This window comes from Psammomys obesus, unplaced genomic scaffold (genome assembly GCF_907164565.1).
Source record: "Psammomys obesus unplaced genomic scaffold, mPsaObe1.curated_primary_1811, whole genome shotgun sequence".
Lineage (NCBI taxonomy): Eukaryota > Metazoa > Chordata > Mammalia > Rodentia > Muridae > Psammomys > Psammomys obesus.
This window is the reverse complement of record NW_026596152.1, coordinates 3,284,192-3,301,006: the sequence shown is the minus strand read 5'-3', so window position 1 is coordinate 3,301,006 and position 16,815 is coordinate 3,284,192. Positions and strand designations below refer to the sequence as shown.

Below are 16,815 nucleotides of genomic sequence, written 5' to 3'. Positions count from 1 at the left end.
AGCAAAGGAGCGTATGCCCACGCAATGTAATATTACTCTTCCTCCAAAAAGAGTTAGTTCTGACATTGCTACAAGGCAGACTCACCTTGAGGCCATGCCAGGTGAAGAAGTCACAAAGACAAACACTGTGTGGCTCTGTCCGAACGAGGGCTTGATAATCCTTTGTCAACAGAGATCTGAAGAGTGGTTGCCAGGCCTGGAGAAACAAGGGATCCACTACATAATGGGAGCAGAGGGTCAGTTTTACAAGTTGAAAAGATGTCCAAAAGCAGAAGGTACTGACGACTGTACAACATGAGGGAACACAATGGTGCAGGCATCCAAAATGGCATGAACCTCCCCAGGGAGACGGCACCATGACTAAAGTCCTTCCACACATACACACCACAGAGACACGTGGAAACACTAACAGTCGATAGATTTTATGTTATGTGTGTTTAATTTTAAAAAAAAAAGTAACAAAAATGAAAAAAGAAAAGAAAATAGGTGTTTCCTTGCCTCATGTTTTCACAAATCTTACTCTAAGAGACTGAGTCTGAGTTCACCTGACTTCATTACTTTCTGTTGACTATTCAGTTTTGACTGGTGACCTTTGTTCCTTTCACAGATCGTGAGAACCAGTCCATCCTGATCACGTACGTGACTTTCTTCTTCTTTCCGGTTGTCAGCGACTGTCTTCACCGTTGCCTGTATATCCCATAGTTCTGATCTCCTTTCCCTCGTGTTTAACAGCGGAGAATCCGGGGCCGGGAAGACTGTGAACACGAAGCGTGTCATCCAGTACTTTGCAACAATTGCGGTCACTGGGGAGAAGAAGAAGGAGGAGTCTGGCAAAATGCAGGTAGGTCTGGTTAGCTAGAATGGGGATCCGGATTCTGCTATGGGGCCCAGCAGTCTGAATCTCCAGAGGCAGGGACTTGCTCTTTCCCTCGCAGGGAACCCTGGAAGATCAAATCATCAGCGCCAACCCCCTGCTGGAGGCCTTCGGCAATGCCAAGACCGTGAGGAACGACAACTCCTCTCGCTTTGTGAGTCTCTTGGTCACAGAAAGGCCCTTTCTGTCCTTACTTGCTTGGATCATCATATTTAAGTTGCTATTTCAGGGGCTTATCTCTATGTACTTCAGTAGTTAGCACTAAACACACCCTTATCTTTGCCAGGGCAAGTTCATTAGAATCCACTTTGGTACCACAGGGAAGCTGGCATCAGCTGATATTGAAACATGTAAGTAACTGGGCTATTGAATATCTAAGTAGAGAAAAAAGCTGGCTGGGTTGCAGGGTCATTCTGCAACACCTTTACAACAAACAAACAAACAAACAAACAACTTCTACTGAGTCTTTGTGTCACATCATGCACCTCAGCCATGCTCATCTTCCCATCCCCTCATATATACCCTTCACCCTTGTAGCCTCCCCCCAATAACACCCACATACACACACACACAAAGCCAGGCACTGAAAACAGATGCAGTATGTGTGTCTCACAGTGTATTCCTCTGTCCACACATCTTCAACTGCAAATGTTCATTGCAATGAGTCATTGGTCTGGTTTGAGATCTCTGACTTCTGACTTCTGTAACGCCGTCAATACTGGATCCTCACCGGGACCCCTCCTGGTTATCCTGTCATTGCCCTGTGTCATGGAGATCCTGCAGCTTTGGCGCAGCAGGACTGGACCAACCATTTGTAGATGATACAGATTTTGGGGTGGAGCGCTGGATTTGGGTGGCAGCTGAGCTGGTCAGCCCACTGCTCTCCCTTATCCTTACCACCTGGGAGAGCTCGCCAGCACTGCTCCAGCTGGTGTTGCCATTAGCAGAAGGCAGGGTCAGCTCTCCTGCTCTCATGCCTTCGGGTTGCAGGGAGGAGGGCTGGCTCACCTGCACCCCTGCCTCCAGAGCCAGCTCCATTCTGCTGCTCAGTGAAGGTGCAGGGCCCCCTCTCCCAAGAGCTCCACAACACTTTCTACGCAAGAAGTTCACAGACAGACACTGCAGCCTGCCACCAGAGTTGTCTGTGAGCCATTGGGCATGATCTGTACCCCATTTTTCAACCTCAGGGTGGTGGTCCCAGCTCACATTCCAGAGGGCTCCCTAACCTCAGAAGTAGCTCTAATTTTCAGCCCCCAGGGTTAACTATGGGTTAGCTCTGATTTGGCAAATGTCTCCCAGGGAGACTTTCGCCAAGGTAACGTGAGGTGACCCAAGGACACGAAAGTCAGTGAACATGCACAGGTCGTGGATCCCCCATTTGAAACTTATCCCAGGGAAGTCCACTTCAGTGGCTGCCCCTCGAGGTGCAGAGCAACTCTCATGTGCACCTCAGTTCTAAGGTGTAACCACGGGATGGGCATCACACTGAAATCTCAGTGGAGCCAAATGTAGCATCCCCAGTTTTGGACAGACACCAAAGTTTAAGATATGTCGAAAGAACGGTTCATTTTCCTAGTTCAATCTCTTTCTTTCCAGATCTTTTGGAGAAGTCTAGAGTCACTTTCCAGCTAAAAGCTGAAAGAAGCTACCACATTTTTTATCAGATCACTTCTAACAAAAAACCAGAACTAATTGGTAAGAGAGAACTTTAATTTGTGGGTGGAAATTAAAATGTATGCTAACACCTTCTAATACTAAACACACACCCTTAATACCATGTGCTCAGAAATGCTCCTGATCACCACCAACCCATATGACTACGCCTTCGTCAGTCAGGGGGAGATCACAGTGCCCAGCATTGATGACCAAGAGGAGTTGATGGCCACGGATGTAAGTCACAATATGCACAAACACACACACACTTTTTAAAAAATTTTATTTATTTAATGTATGAGTGCTCTATCTGCATGTACACCTTCATGCCAGAAGAGGGCACCAGATCACATTTTAGATGGTTGTGAGCCACCATGTGATTGCTGGGAATTGAACACAGGACCTCTGGAAGAGCAGGCACTGCTCTTAACCACTCAGCCATCTCTCCAGCCCCCCTCCCACTTTTTAAAAAGCCCGTTATTATGAGAATGACATAAGCAAACACCTCTGAGGTTATCATGTTGGTGTGCATTATAAATTCTCATAAATAGTGTCTTCTACCCTAACCTCTGCCCTTTCATCTTTATTGATAGAGTGCCATTGATATCCTGGGCTTCACACCTGAAGAGAAAGTGTCCATCTATAAACTCACAGGGGCCGTGATGCATTATGGGAACATGAAGTTCAAGCAAAAGCAGCGTGAGGAGCAAGCTGAGCCAGATGGCACTGAAGGTACCGAAAGACTTAGTTTTAAGTCAGAGAATTTTCAAATTAAAACACTTTAAATCCCACCCTATACTCACTTCTCCTTGTAACTGAGCTTCTGAAAACCAGAGCACATTTGTGTATACATATGCCTTCCTCCCCTCCTCCTTTCTCACTTCTCCATCACTTCATCATTATCAATTAAAATAAGGTATATCAAACCTCAATAGCCATACATAAGCTCAACCTAGGGCCAGAGAACTGGAGACAGAATTCAGTGTAATAATGCTCCTGCTTTGTCCTGGCAGAGGTAGGTAGGTACACATGATAGATTTTACATGTGGTTTTAGCATTAGCTAAGAAAGGCTAGTAGCTAGCAGGAGGGGATCTTTGCCTAAGATGAGAGGCAAAGGACATACCTATGCATATCTGTATGTACATATGTGTTGTCTATATATAAACCCATCAAAGGCAGGAAGCAAGTAAGATTAAAAAGGGGGCTGACATAGAAAAATCATGTGCTCTTCAGTGAAAAAACAAACATTCCATACATAGGAACTACCACCCAAAACATATTCTCCTTCCTCTCCCCCAGTCATCTCTAGATGTTACCTTTGAGTCTGACATATACTGCCAACACATACTTTTAGAGAAGGTCATCCAGTTGAGTTAAACCCTGCTTTCCAGATAAAAAGAAGTAGGTGTCTTTGATCCAGTCAAGTTAACTCTAGATAGCTAAAACCAGTGAAAGAATCCAGATACTCTGGCCTTTTATCTCCCTAATTGTGAGGGTTAAGGGGTGTTTTTCTTATCTTTCCATCAATCCCTGAAATTTTAAGAGAGGGACTATGTCTTAAACCTTGAACAGAATGTCACAATAAATACTGTTTACATGTTGATGGCTAATGAAAATGTTCTCAAATCCTACTTGCAACACATCACTAAAAGCCAATATAAATGATCAACCCTTTAGTGGCTACCAGGAACCTTCATATGTGTACAAAAAAACAAAACAAAACAAAACAAAAACACAAAAAAAGCAACTCATCTGACGTTCTGTGAAATTATTTAATGTTTTTTTAAACCTAAATAAGGGAGTAATTAGGATAAAGACAAAGGGATGAGGATAAGGAAGACTCCCGCTGTTAAACATGTCTTGATTTATGCCACCACAGTTGCTGACAAGGCTGCCTATCTCCAGAATCTGAACTCTGCCGACCTGCTCAAAGCCCTTTGCTACCCAAGGGTCAAGGTCGGCAATGAGTACGTCACCAAAGGCCAGACTGTGCAGCAGGTAAGTGCATGTTCTCCATGAATTGCACACCGAGGCCTTCATAACCAGGCTCAATAGCACTAATTGAAGCATTACGTTGTCCGCAAAGGTGTACAACGCAGTGGGTGCCCTGGCCAAGGCCGTCTACGAGAAGATGTTCCTGTGGATGGTCACCCGCATCAACCAGCAGCTGGACACCAAGCAGCCCAGGCAGTACTTCATCGGGGTCCTGGACATCGCTGGCTTTGAGATCTTTGACGTGAGTTATCTTCACACAAAGTGAAGGTCACAATTTTGAACTTCGGTGTGACTAAGTGACATGATGAATGATATAAATCATTTATATCATACAGACTACTTGCTCCAACGTTGAACCCAGTTCAAAAGTTAGCCTGAAAATATCTAAGAGACAATAGAAAACATAAAAAGTAACAGCTAAATTTATTGAGCAGCCAGTGTATTTTTGATAATATGCAAGGGACTTTAACACATTCACTTCATTTAACCTTCAAGAAAGAGAAGTTAGTGCCACCATTATTATTATACCAGGAAGTGATACACAGGGAAAATCAAACACGTGCTGAAGATTCCATGAACATGTGATGCAAAGCCAAGGTAGGATCTATCTGCAGCATTTGGTGCATATGCAAGGCACCTGGCATTGACCTGGGCGTGAAAGGCAGGAAGTCCGAAGGTGGGAGCTCAGCCACAGGCACTGACCTCTCCTCTTCCAGGTTTGCCTTTTATAAACTGTTTCACTGCCAGGCCTCAGCTTTATCCTGGGTAAAGTGAGAGAGTAAGTGATTACAAAGACTCTCAGATCTTCAACTGTCACACTGCACCAGTTCTCCACTTTCATAGATCAGGGGATAGGGAGGAGGTTGTTATTTGATCTCAACAGAAGAGAAACTGACCTGTCCATTTCATTTTATACTTCAATTAAATGTCTTAACATAAATTTTCCTTAAAAACATGGCAGCCAAAGGTAAGAGTGTGAACTCTGAAAGAATTAGAGAAAAGAGATCAAAACACTTTTCTAACAAACCACTTTTCCCTTCTATCTTGCATCAGAACCATAAAGCACAGGGCCATAGCTGTACTTTGATATACATTCTTGTTTCTGCATTCTTCAGGTGAAAGGAGTGTAGTAGATTTTGTTAGAACTGTAGTATAGATAGTCAGATAGATGGATGATAGATAGATAGATAGATAGATAGATAGATAGATAGATAGATAGATGATAAATAGACAGACAAACAAGAAAATAAAATGTGGATTTTTGAACGTGGTTGTGCACATCTGTGTTCTAGCACTCAAGAGGCAGAAACAGACAGATAGGTATCTGTAAGTTCAAGGCCAGCATGGTTGATACGGGGAGTTGAAGGAGAGCCAGAGTTACCTAGTGAGACTCTGTCTCAAAAAAGAAATGAAGGAAGAAATGAAAGAAGGAAGGAAAGAAGGAAAGAAGTGTAAATGATACCTAAAGAAAACCCAGAGTTCCTGAGAAAGGCGTTTATCCCTGGGAATATCGAACAAACAGCAATTAGCTTAAATATTTAAGTTGAACCTCATCACTCTATTCAGATTATTTTCTATAAAGAATATTTCCATTAGCAGATTTCACTCCTATAAATATGCACTTAACCTGGGAAATCTCTGCTGCTCTGCGTAGTTCAACAGCCTGGAGCAGCTGTGCATCAACTTCACCAACGAGAAGCTGCAGCAGTTCTTCAACCACCACATGTTCGTGCTGGAGCAGGAGGAGTACAAGAAGGAGGGCATCGAGTGGACGTTCATCGACTTCGGGATGGACCTGGCCGCCTGCATCGAGCTCATCGAGAAGGTTTGTCTGAGTCTGGCTATGGACTCTCAGGGTCTTAAAGTGTACTCCAGAAAGGATCACTGTCCTTCCCATTGCTTAAGCCCTGAGCAGACCAGAAATCACTATGGAGAAGTCACTTCCTCTGCACAATTCTTAAAGGTTTGGGAAATATCGCTTCATGTAGTTCCTCCCGGTTTTGTTCTTCTTCTGACTCACACCCAGTTTAAAAGAAGCTGTGTACAAGCCATCTGTGACAGCCAGCTCCACTAAAGCCTCTCTTCTAGGTCCAGTCTCCCTCCATTATAGCCCAGAATGTTATCAATGGAAGAAACGTTTTTCAACAGAGGCACAGATGATTCAGCCATTGCATAAGAAGTCAGGAAGTCAAACTGCTTGTACTACTTAATAATCTATATTTAAGGACACTAAACATCTGAATATCTTAAGTGATGTTTGGGTTTTATAATTATATATAATTTTTATATATATAATTTTTTTTACTGTGCACAGTCAATATTTTTTTCAGACAGAAGGTCGTGTGTGCGCCTGTGCGCATGTAGATGTGACAGAGGAAGCTAGCTGTCCTCCTCTACACACTCTGCCTTGTGCTCTTGAGACAGGGTCTCTCACTAGGCTGGTGACCTCCTTCCGGCCCCACAGCAATGGGTCACAGATATTCATGTGACGGTGCCTTGCTTTTATGTGGGTTCTTGCACGGCATGCACTGAGCCAGTTTTCCAGTTCTAGTACATCCTTTTCGAAGTAAAATAAAACGTTGACAACATATTAATTCACTAAATAGGGAAAAGTATGGTAATAAAAAATATTTAACAAATTACCCACAAACTCCTTGGGGTTAGTGTTCAGCTATTCTTTTAACTGAACCCAATGCTACAGACTGAACAAGATATGAAATGCTGGGGAAGTCATTCAGGAGATAACATAGGGACTGTTTGAGAATGGATTGGGACTGCCTCTGTGCCTCTAGTTAATTGGGAATGTTCATAGTTCAAATGACAGCCACTATGTCTGCATCCAAGAGAAAGGTGAGGTTGACGTATGTCTGCTTGTCTGAATTCAGCCACTGGGCATCTTCTCCATCCTGGAAGAGGAGTGTATGTTCCCCAAGGCAACAGACACCTCCTTCAAGAACAAGCTGTATGACCAGCACCTAGGAAAGTCCAACAACTTCCAGAAGCCCAAGCCCACCAAAGGCAAGGCCGAGGCCCACTTCTCCCTCATCCACTATGCGGGCACCGTGGACTACAACATCACCGGCTGGTTGGACAAGAACAAGGACCCCCTGAACGACACCGTGGTGGGCCTGTACCAGAAGTCAGCAATGAAAACTCTGGCCAGCCTCTTCTCCACATACGCCAGTGCTGAAGCAGGTACTTCTGTGTCTTCCGTCGAAATCAAACTATTCCCTCAAAATGTTCCCATCCCCTGGAGGCTACTCTATCGATGGGCTTTCTTTTTTTTTTAATCTCAGATGGCGGTGCAAAGAAAGGGGCTAAGAAGAAGGGGTCTTCTTTCCAGACTGTGTCGGCCCTTTTCAGGGTAAAGTATAAATTTAAACTGGAAAAATATATATTCAATTTCTATGGATCATAACTCTAGGACTTAGAATAAATTAGGAGGAAATTGAATCACTTTAAATATTTACTCATCAGGATAGATCTAAGGCAATCCTTGGGGTGCTTTATTCTTTATTTGAGAATATTGTTGTCTTCCTTTGTTTTCTTTGGGACAGGATCTTCCTATGTAGGCCAGGCTGACCTTGAACTTGTGGACGTAGCACCTCAGACTCCTGAGTGCTGGATTCCAGGCATTGTGCCACCTTGCCAGGATTTAAATTTCCTTTGAAAATGAATGTGAGATGCAGTCTTTAGAACTTTCTGCCACCAAAACACATTCCCCTTGTGAGAAGGATTGAATAGATGAAAGTAACCTAAAACAGAGTTTAACCACCCATCCACCCATCTAAATGGGTGGTTAAACTACAAAAGAATTATACTTCTTTTTACGAAATAGTGGAGCTTTTCCATTATATACTTGCACATTTCTGTAATATGCAATTTTAATTCTTCCACAGCATGGCTCTTCTTGAGAGGACCATGTAAGATGTCTAGCCTGACTATTTTTATGCCTCATTGCCTTCAAAACTAAAATGAGGATGTGACCTACGACCTTTGACCTAGCTATAAAATGTGTTCTTACTATTTTCCCATCTCACTGTGACCTACATTATCCAAAAACACAGATGGTTGCTTTGTAAACTTGTCTGTAAAGGTATCTTCAGGCTTAGATAGTCATGTTATTTGTTTTGATTTCCTGGTGGCTGAGATGTGGAACAAAGATATATGTTTGAGATGTTTGCATGTGTGGTCTCTATGGCCAAGCGAAACATTCTCTGTCACAATCAATTTACTCCCCACGGACTTTCGATGGGAAATGTTTTCAAGCACCCAAGATCCACGCACACAAATTATATTGTCTCATACCTTTCCCCTCTTCAAAGAGAGAGAGAGAGATTAGAAGATCCTGGGAATGACAAAAAAAGGAAGTAATGGAAAAGGCTGGAACGATTGCTAAGCTATACTTTCACTGTAAATCGCCAGCTACTAGGAACATTATTAGTGCTGAAGAAAAGAGGCCACGGAGGTCATCTGAACTCTTTTCAGAGGAGGCCCAGGGAGACAGGGATGGCACTCAGTGGCAGAGGCAGTCTGTGGGCTTTGTCTGCTGATGCTGGCAGAGAACACTGCCTGTATGGAGGCCACTGACAGTGCTGTCTGGACCAAGGTGTTACAGCGGACATCCTAGTGATCTCAATTTCTTCCCAGCATGTTGGCCTTCTGATATTTGAGCAGGTTAAATACTGAAGCCTTCAAAATGCATGGCAGCTAAAGCCTCACATGCTCACATCCAGTAGCTAAGAGTGTGCTGTACACCCGAGTGGTAGTGGCACACCCCTTAAATCCCAGCACTCAGGAGGCAGAGGCAGGTGGATCTCTGAGTTCAAGGTCAGCCTGGTCTACAGAGTGAGTTCCAGAACAGCCAGGGCCACACAGAGAAACCCTGTCTGGAACAACAACAAAAAAGTGTGTAGTATGATTTTTACCAAAAAAAGAGACTCAAAACTAGAACTCTCTCAAGACCCTTCTGTCTCACTTTCTAGGAAAACCTAAATAAACTCATGACCAACCTGAGGAGCACCCACCCTCACTTCGTACGGTGTATCATTCCCAATGAGACCAAAACTCCCGGTAAGACACAAAGCATTAATAACACCCTAGGCCCACCCTGAAACTTTGGCACCTGGGACTTGACTCCCTCTCTCTGTTTCCAGGGGCCATGGAGCATGAACTGGTCCTGCACCAGCTCAGGTGTAACGGGGTGCTGGAAGGCATCCGCATCTGCCGGAAGGGGTTCCCAAGCAGGATCCTGTATGGGGACTTTAAACAGAGGTCAGCCCCCTTTGCTGTATGACACTGAATGCTTATGAATATTTATCACCCTAGTTGCTGTCCTTTGCTCATTATATTTCTTGTCCCCCCACTTAGTATAAGTACACAAATAAGAAATCAATCGACTCAGTCTTGTGGTAGAGGAAAGAATAATAGGCTGGATCACAGTTTGTTCTGAAAGAATCATTAGATCTCTAATTTTTGTTCTGGGAGTTGAACAAGTACTTCTATTTGGTGATAGTTGGATGACTCGATTAAGCCTTTCTGACTGTTCCTTATGTGTTTAACTGGACAGATACAAAGTTTTAAATGCAAGCGCTATTCCAGAAGGGCAGTTCATCGACAGCAAGAAGGCTTCTGAGAAGCTTCTGGGCTCTATCGACATTGACCACACCCAGTATAAGTTCGGACATACCAAGGTATGCCTGCGACCCCTATGTACCTGACCCACGGACCCTCCGTATCTGCATCCGCTGAAGTATGGGAATGGCTTGTGACTCTCTCTTCCTCCAGGTTTTCTTCAAAGCTGGCCTCCTGGGTCTCCTAGAAGAAATGAGAGATGAAAAGCTGGCCCAGATTATAACAAGAACACAAGCGGTCTGTAGAGGCTACCTGATGAGAGTAGAGTATCAGAAGATGCTGCTGCGAAGGTAAGAGCTATGTGGAGCACTGGGGTCACCAGGTCCCCCAGGGACTCTCCACCAGCTTTCCTCAGCCATTGAACCCCGCAGCCTGTGATTAGCATGTGCTTTCACCCCTACAATGACCTAGTGTCACCTAGTGTCAACCTGGTGTCACCCTTCAGGCTAGGCTTCCCAGAACTTTGTTCCTGCCCCGGCCCCTCACGCGTCTCACACACAGAAACAATCTGCAGCAAGGCAAGCAGTTTTCCTCACCCCACATCTCTATTCCCGGCTCCCCGTGGTATTCCACATCAAATCCAAGCTGCTTTGCTTGGCTGCAAAGGTTCTATTTCCCACCATATCTTTCATGTCTAACCACACAGCCTCTCCCAGCCACGCTAAACAATTTGCTTGCCTCTTATTCTCGTGTCTGTACAAACCCTGCCCCTCACCAAAATCTACCTAGTGACATGTCCATTTTCTTCTTTCCTGGAGCAACTTCATGCAACTCATCTACACAGCATTTTCACACACTGCTCTAGCTATTCATACATTTTTTGCTCATTTTGTTCATCTGCATTTTTTTATGTTGGCATAATAAGAGTTTTGTTTTCTTTACATCCATCTGTATGAAAGCTTATGTCATGGTACCTCCCTTCTTAGAGTTGGATCCCCTTGCAACTTGAACCAATAGAACTAAAACCTGCACATAATGAACTTAAACATATTGCTACAAGCCAGCCAAACCTTGTCAGCCCATTGCTACCATCTGAAGAACTGCACCAATCTTACCATTTCAACCTTTTATTAAAATAAGACAACTTTGGAGTTTAATTGTTGCTAAAAATGCCTCCAAATGCTAATGAGCTGATAGGAAGAAACTATTCAAAGAATTTAGAAAAGCTAGTATATTATCTGAAGACCCTAACAAGAGAGGAACAGCTAATTCAGCGGTGATCAGAACAGGAAAGCTGTGAAGGAGAGAGTTGGCTGAGCTGAGCTGAGGCAAATCATTCCACCTGCGGCCCCTCACCTCACAGCTCACAGCTGTGTGGCAACAGCAGGACAAGACAGTCCAGTTACGGTGGCCATGCTCTCCCGGCTGCAACTCCCATAAAGGTCTGCTCGCTCTATGGCAGGGGTCACTGTCTCTCCAGAGTCAGCCTGCCTTTGTCAGCTAGGCAGGGGCTGAGGACACTCAATTGCTGCATATGAATAGCACTCATATTAGCACCACAGCGATACTGAGGGCTACAGACTCTGAATTCTGATTGACAGGATGAGCATGTATTGGTGCAGGAAAAGATTATTGTCTTTGGTAAATGTCAGTCACACTTCTGCCAGTGGCGTAATTACACCATCTTTTCCCACATTCCAGAGAGTCCATCTTCTGCATCCAGTACAACATCCGCGCCTTCATGAACGTCAAGCACTGGCCCTGGATGAAGCTCTTCTTCAAGATCAAGCCCCTGCTGAAGAGCGCGGAGACGGAGAAGGAGATGGCCACCATGAAGGAGGAGTTCCAGAAAACCAAAGATGAGCTCGCCAAGTCGGAGGCCAAGAGGAAGGAGCTAGAGGAAAAAATGGTCACTCTTCTCAAAGAGAAAAATGACCTGCAGCTCCAGGTTCAATCTGTGAGTGCACTGTTCTGAGGGCATCACGTCACCATGCTTCAGGGGGCTCTTCCTGGTCTTCCAGAGACTATTGCTTACAACATGGGACTTTTCTTGGGAAAAAAAAAGATCTCTGGGGTGGTGATGGTGGCTCTATTTGTTAATCATTTACTCACCTTTCAACAGGGTGTTGAAAGCTACAATTACTTATACATTACACAGGGGGAAGGGAAGGTTCAATAACATCACAAAATTTAACAGCTTTGAAGCAAGTTAGTTTAAAGCTAAGTTCCCGAATCTTACTCAAATATTTTACCTCTTTGACTTGGTTGCATTGTCCCAGACTTAAAAAAATAGAGTTCTGGGCTAAGCCTACTAGCGCAGGGCATTAATGCCAGCTACTCCAGCAGCAGAGCCAGGAAGAGCCCAAATTCAGGGCCTACCTGGGCTATAAAATACTTTCAAAGCCAGCCTCAGTAATGGAGTGCGATTTTGTCTTAAAATAAAAAGTAAAAAAAAGAAAATAAAAGGGGGGGGGAGGTGGTGGGAGGAGATGCTGGAGCTGCAGCCCACTGGTACACCATCTGCTCAGAATTCTGGGTTTAGTCCTCAGCACAACTCAAGAAAACAGAACAGCAAAAAATGAACAACAATAAAACCCAAGGGATAATTCTATTTAGAAAATCCAGGTGCTTAAGACTGTCTTATAAGTCAAGTTAATCAGCACTCAGTAGGTAGAGGCAAAGGGCAGGCAGATTCCATAGTGAGTTCCAAGACAGCCAGGGCTATGTAGAGAGACCCTGTCTTAAAAAGCAAGAAAGAAAAAAGTTAAGATAGCCATCGCCCTTTTCCTCAACCCTTCAGATTTCAGTCAATAAATATACAAGCTTGCACTTACATGAGCTGAAGGAGTGCTCTGGCGCCCTCCCCAGTGCTTTCACTAGCATGACTGAAATGAAAGGTCACTGCTGATGTCCAGGAAGAAGGCCCCCTAGTCAAGTGGGGAGCGAACCTAGGAACAGTACTTGGGTCAGACATAGCTGCCCATTTCCTTGCTCAACAAGCCCCATAATGCTAGGAAGAAATTATGGGGAGGATAAAAATTTTTGTAAGTAACTAATTAAAGGACTGAAAAAAATCCAGCCACTGGCTCACTAGATTCCTCTGGCTGGGGTTTTCTCTAACTTCTCAGGGCTTGTTTTATCTTAAAGTGAACGAGGCCGGGGGGCTTCTCGGTTTCTCCTCTCCTACACACAAATTCCCACACTCACCACCTTCTCCAGCCCAATCATTATGTAAACTCCTTTGCTTCTAGACTTCCAGTCTCATTTTCTAGTTAGTTGCATGTCTCTAAGTCAGATATAATATTCAGTGATGGGTGAACTTATATTCATGCTGAGAAATCCAACAGAATTCAGATGAACACTAAATACTTTGTGCAAAAAACAAAAAGTAAGTTTCAAAATAAGTAACAAACTAAGTGTCTTAATGAATCCATAGGAAGCAGACAGCTTGGCAGATGCTGAGGAAAGGTGTGAACAACTGATCAAAAACAAAATCCAGCTGGAGGCCAAAATCAAAGAGGTGACAGAGAGAGCTGAGGAGGAGGAGGAGATCAACGCTGAGCTGACTGCCAAGAAGAGGAAGCTGGAGGATGAGTGCTCAGAGCTGAAGAAAGACATCGATGACCTTGAGCTGACACTGGCCAAGGTCGAGAAGGAGAAGCACGCCACAGAGAACAAGGTGTGAGATATCGCCATGGAAGCTCATGACTCGTTTTAATTATGAAGTAAAACACAAAGCCCAAACTGTTCAAACATAATAGGTAATGCAAAGCATGTTTGCTTCCTAAGGTGAAAAACCTCACGGAAGAGATGGCAGGCCTGGACGAAACCATCGCCAAGCTGACCAAGGAGAAGAAGGCCCTCCAGGAGGCTCACCAGCAGACCCTGGATGACCTGCAGGCAGAGGAAGACAAGGTCAACACGCTGACCAAAGCCAAAACGAAGCTGGAGCAGCAAGTGGATGATGTGAGCACATTTCAAATATCCTTCTGAAATATTTGTTCAAACGAATTTCAATTTTAATGGATTTCTCTTTCCCGTCAGCTTGAAGGAACACTAGAGCAAGAAAAGAAACTGAGGATGGACCTAGAAAGAGCCAAGAGGAAACTGGAGGGAGATCTCAAACTGGCCCAAGAGTCCACAATGGACATAGAAAATGACAAACAGCAACTTGATGAGAAGCTTAAAAAGTAAGTGTTCCAGAAAGAATTCTATGGGATGCCATCTTTAAAATAATTTATGTACTAATATGTCTGCTGTTCTGTCTAAAGGAAGGAGTTCGAAATCAGCAATTTGATAAGCAAAATTGAAGATGAGCAAGCGGTAGAAATCCAGCTCCAAAAGAAGATCAAAGAACTGCAGGTGAATTGTCTCACTTTCTCTTTCTTTTTCTCTTTCTTTCTTTCTTTCTTTCTCTCTTTCTCTTCCTTCCTTCCTTCCTTCCTTTTCTTATTTTAAAAATTAATTTATTTATTTGCTTTACATCCCAATTGTAGCCCCCTTCTTCCTCTCCTTCCACTCCTGCCCTCCCTCCCTGTCTTCCCTATCCACCCTCCCCTACCCCTCAGAAAAATGGAGCCCCGCCTCCCAGCACTTCAAGTCACATCAGGATTGAGTGCATCTTCTTCCTTAGGGGTCTTGTAGGCACCAGGAAGAAGCAACAAAGTCCTTGTCAGAGACAGTTCCACCCCTTCTTTCCTTCCTTCCTTCCTTCCTTCCTTCCTTCCTTCCTTCCTTCCTTCCTTTTTCTTTCTTTCTTCCCTTTTTTTCTTATTCATTTATTTGTTTCTTTGTTTATCTACCTTTTTGGTGTTTTGTGACAGGATCACACTCTACAGTACAGATTGACCTCAAACTCAAAATTCTTCTGCCACAGAATCCTGGGTTCTAGGGACTACCATGCCCAGCCCCTCATCTTTCTGTTTTTCTACACACCAAAACCCACTAAAATTGAAATGAATTTTAATGTGTCGGTGTACTTGTTTGATTTCCAGGCCCGCATCGAGGAGCTGGAGGAGGAGATTGAGGCAGAAAGGGCCTCCAGGGCCAAAGCAGAGAAGCAGCGCTCTGACCTCTCCCGGGAACTGGAGGAGATCAGCGAGAGGCTGGAAGAAGCTGGAGGGGCCACTTCAGCCCAGATTGAGATGAACAAGAAGAGAGAGGCTGAGTTCCAGAAAATGCGCAGGGACCTGGAAGAAGCCACCCTGCAGCATGAGGCCACAGCAGCCACCCTGAGGAAGAAGCACGCAGACAGCATGGCCGAGCTCGGGGAACAGATTGACAACCTGCAACGGGTCAAGCAGAAGCTGGAGAAGGAGAAGAGTGAACTCAAGATGGAGATCGATGACCTTAGCAGTAATGCAGAGGCCATCGCCAAAGCCAAGGTAGCCTGTCTGTAGATAGGGCAATGAGCCAGAAAAACCTCATCCATTGTTCTTGGTATCAAACATGGCTTGCAGGTGTTTTATAGCCTTATTCAAATATTTTCCATCCTAATATATTCCCGTAATTTTCTTTTCTAAAATTACTGACTATAACCCACTAAGATGACTTCAAAATCCTCTTACGTATGTGTCACCATCATTGGGATGTGTTGCTGTCTTCCAAAAATGAATATAACATGTATGTTGTATTCTGACATATGCCAAAGCACCAGGGACAGAGCTTTCTACTCATATCTCACATTTTTAAGATATATTTTATCCTTTTAATAATGAAACATCTTACATACTTTACAAATTGGGATTTAATATCTTTTTTCACCTGTATTCGGTGTTTGACTCTTCCTTGTCACCTGGTTCTCAGGGGAACCTTGAGAAGATGTGCCGCACCCTGGAGGACCAGGTGAGCGAGCTGAAATCAAAGGAGGAGGAACAGCAGCGGCTCATCAATGAGTTGACGGCGCAGAGAGGGCGTCTACAGACAGAAGCAGGTTCAGATGCTTTCTTTGGCTGCCCCCATCCGGCACTACACGAAAGGGGTTCTCACTCTGCAGCGATACTTTCATTTTAGAGGGAAACTGACACACTATCAGTTTTTTGTTTGTTTGTTTGTTTTTTGACGCAGGCCACAAACATGTAGGGAAGCAGAAATAAGTAGATTTGCTATGCTCCCACAGCATTCCTGCTTGCCAATCCATAGTTTTTTGTTTGTTTGTTTTGTTTTTATTGTTGTTGTTGTTTTGTTGTTGTTTTTGTTTGTTAATTCCATTTCTGTGTTTAGACATGAATACAAGTATAGCTTATTGCTATGTCATGGGCACTTCCACTTCTTCTGTTCTTAGGAGAGTATTCCAGAAAGTTAGATGAGAAAGATGCTTTAGTCTCTCAGTTGTCAAGAAGCAAGCAGGCAACTACCCAGCAGATTGAGGAGCTGAAGCGTCAGCTCGAGGAAGAGACCAAGGTGAGTCTTAACAGTACCTCAAACCTGAGAATGCCCAGTTATATTCTACTTGAGCTGCGGAAGCTAAGTGCTATAGAATACATCAATTGAAACCACTGAACTACCACTTCTGCAGGCCAAGAACGCGCTGGCCCACGCCCTGCAGTCCTCCCGCCACGACTGTGACCTGCTGCGCGAACAGTATGAGGAGGAGCAGGAAGGCAAAGCCGAGCTGCAGAGGGCGCTGTCCAAGGCCAACAGCGAGGTGGCCCAGTGGAGGACCAAATATGAGACGGATGCCATCCAGCGCACGGAGGAGCTGGAGGAGGCCAAGTAG

General features: G+C 44.3%; 1 protein-coding gene across 3 annotated transcripts in view; it reads left to right on the top strand.

Annotated features, from left to right (window-relative positions):
- Positions 1-16,815, top strand: part of LOC129666829 (myosin-8) — a 28,906-nt gene that overhangs the window by 3,511 nt on the left and 8,580 nt on the right. Inside the window, exons 4-28 of one of the 3 annotated variants that reach the window (XM_055594124.1) lie at positions 608-635; positions 733-841; positions 936-1,028; positions 1,161-1,224; positions 2,471-2,569; positions 2,661-2,764; positions 3,121-3,259; positions 4,408-4,526; positions 4,615-4,764; positions 6,178-6,348; positions 7,409-7,718; positions 7,820-7,887; positions 9,509-9,596; positions 9,680-9,797; positions 10,093-10,216; positions 10,311-10,447; positions 11,799-12,054; positions 13,534-13,776; positions 13,887-14,063; positions 14,142-14,287; positions 14,369-14,459; positions 15,092-15,481; positions 15,903-16,029; positions 16,381-16,499; positions 16,615-16,811. In XM_055594124.1, coding sequence (XP_055450099.1) covers positions 608-635; positions 733-841; positions 936-1,028; positions 1,161-1,224; positions 2,471-2,569; positions 2,661-2,764; positions 3,121-3,259; positions 4,408-4,526; positions 4,615-4,764; positions 6,178-6,348; positions 7,409-7,718; positions 7,820-7,887; positions 9,509-9,596; positions 9,680-9,797; positions 10,093-10,216; positions 10,311-10,447; positions 11,799-12,054; positions 13,534-13,776; positions 13,887-14,063; positions 14,142-14,287; positions 14,369-14,459; positions 15,092-15,481; positions 15,903-16,029; positions 16,381-16,499; positions 16,615-16,811 — 3,667 coding nt within the window. Of the gene's footprint in view, positions 1-607; positions 636-732; positions 842-935; positions 1,029-1,160; positions 1,225-2,470; positions 2,570-2,660; positions 2,765-3,120; positions 3,260-4,407; positions 4,527-4,614; positions 4,765-6,177; positions 6,349-7,408; positions 7,736-7,819; positions 7,888-9,508; positions 9,597-9,679; positions 9,798-10,092; positions 10,217-10,310; positions 10,448-11,798; positions 12,055-13,533; positions 13,777-13,886; positions 14,064-14,141; positions 14,288-14,368; positions 14,460-15,091; positions 15,482-15,902; positions 16,030-16,380; positions 16,500-16,614; positions 16,812-16,815 lie in introns of all 3 variants that reach the window. The other 2 variants (XM_055594122.1, XM_055594123.1) reach the window with 2 other exon arrangements.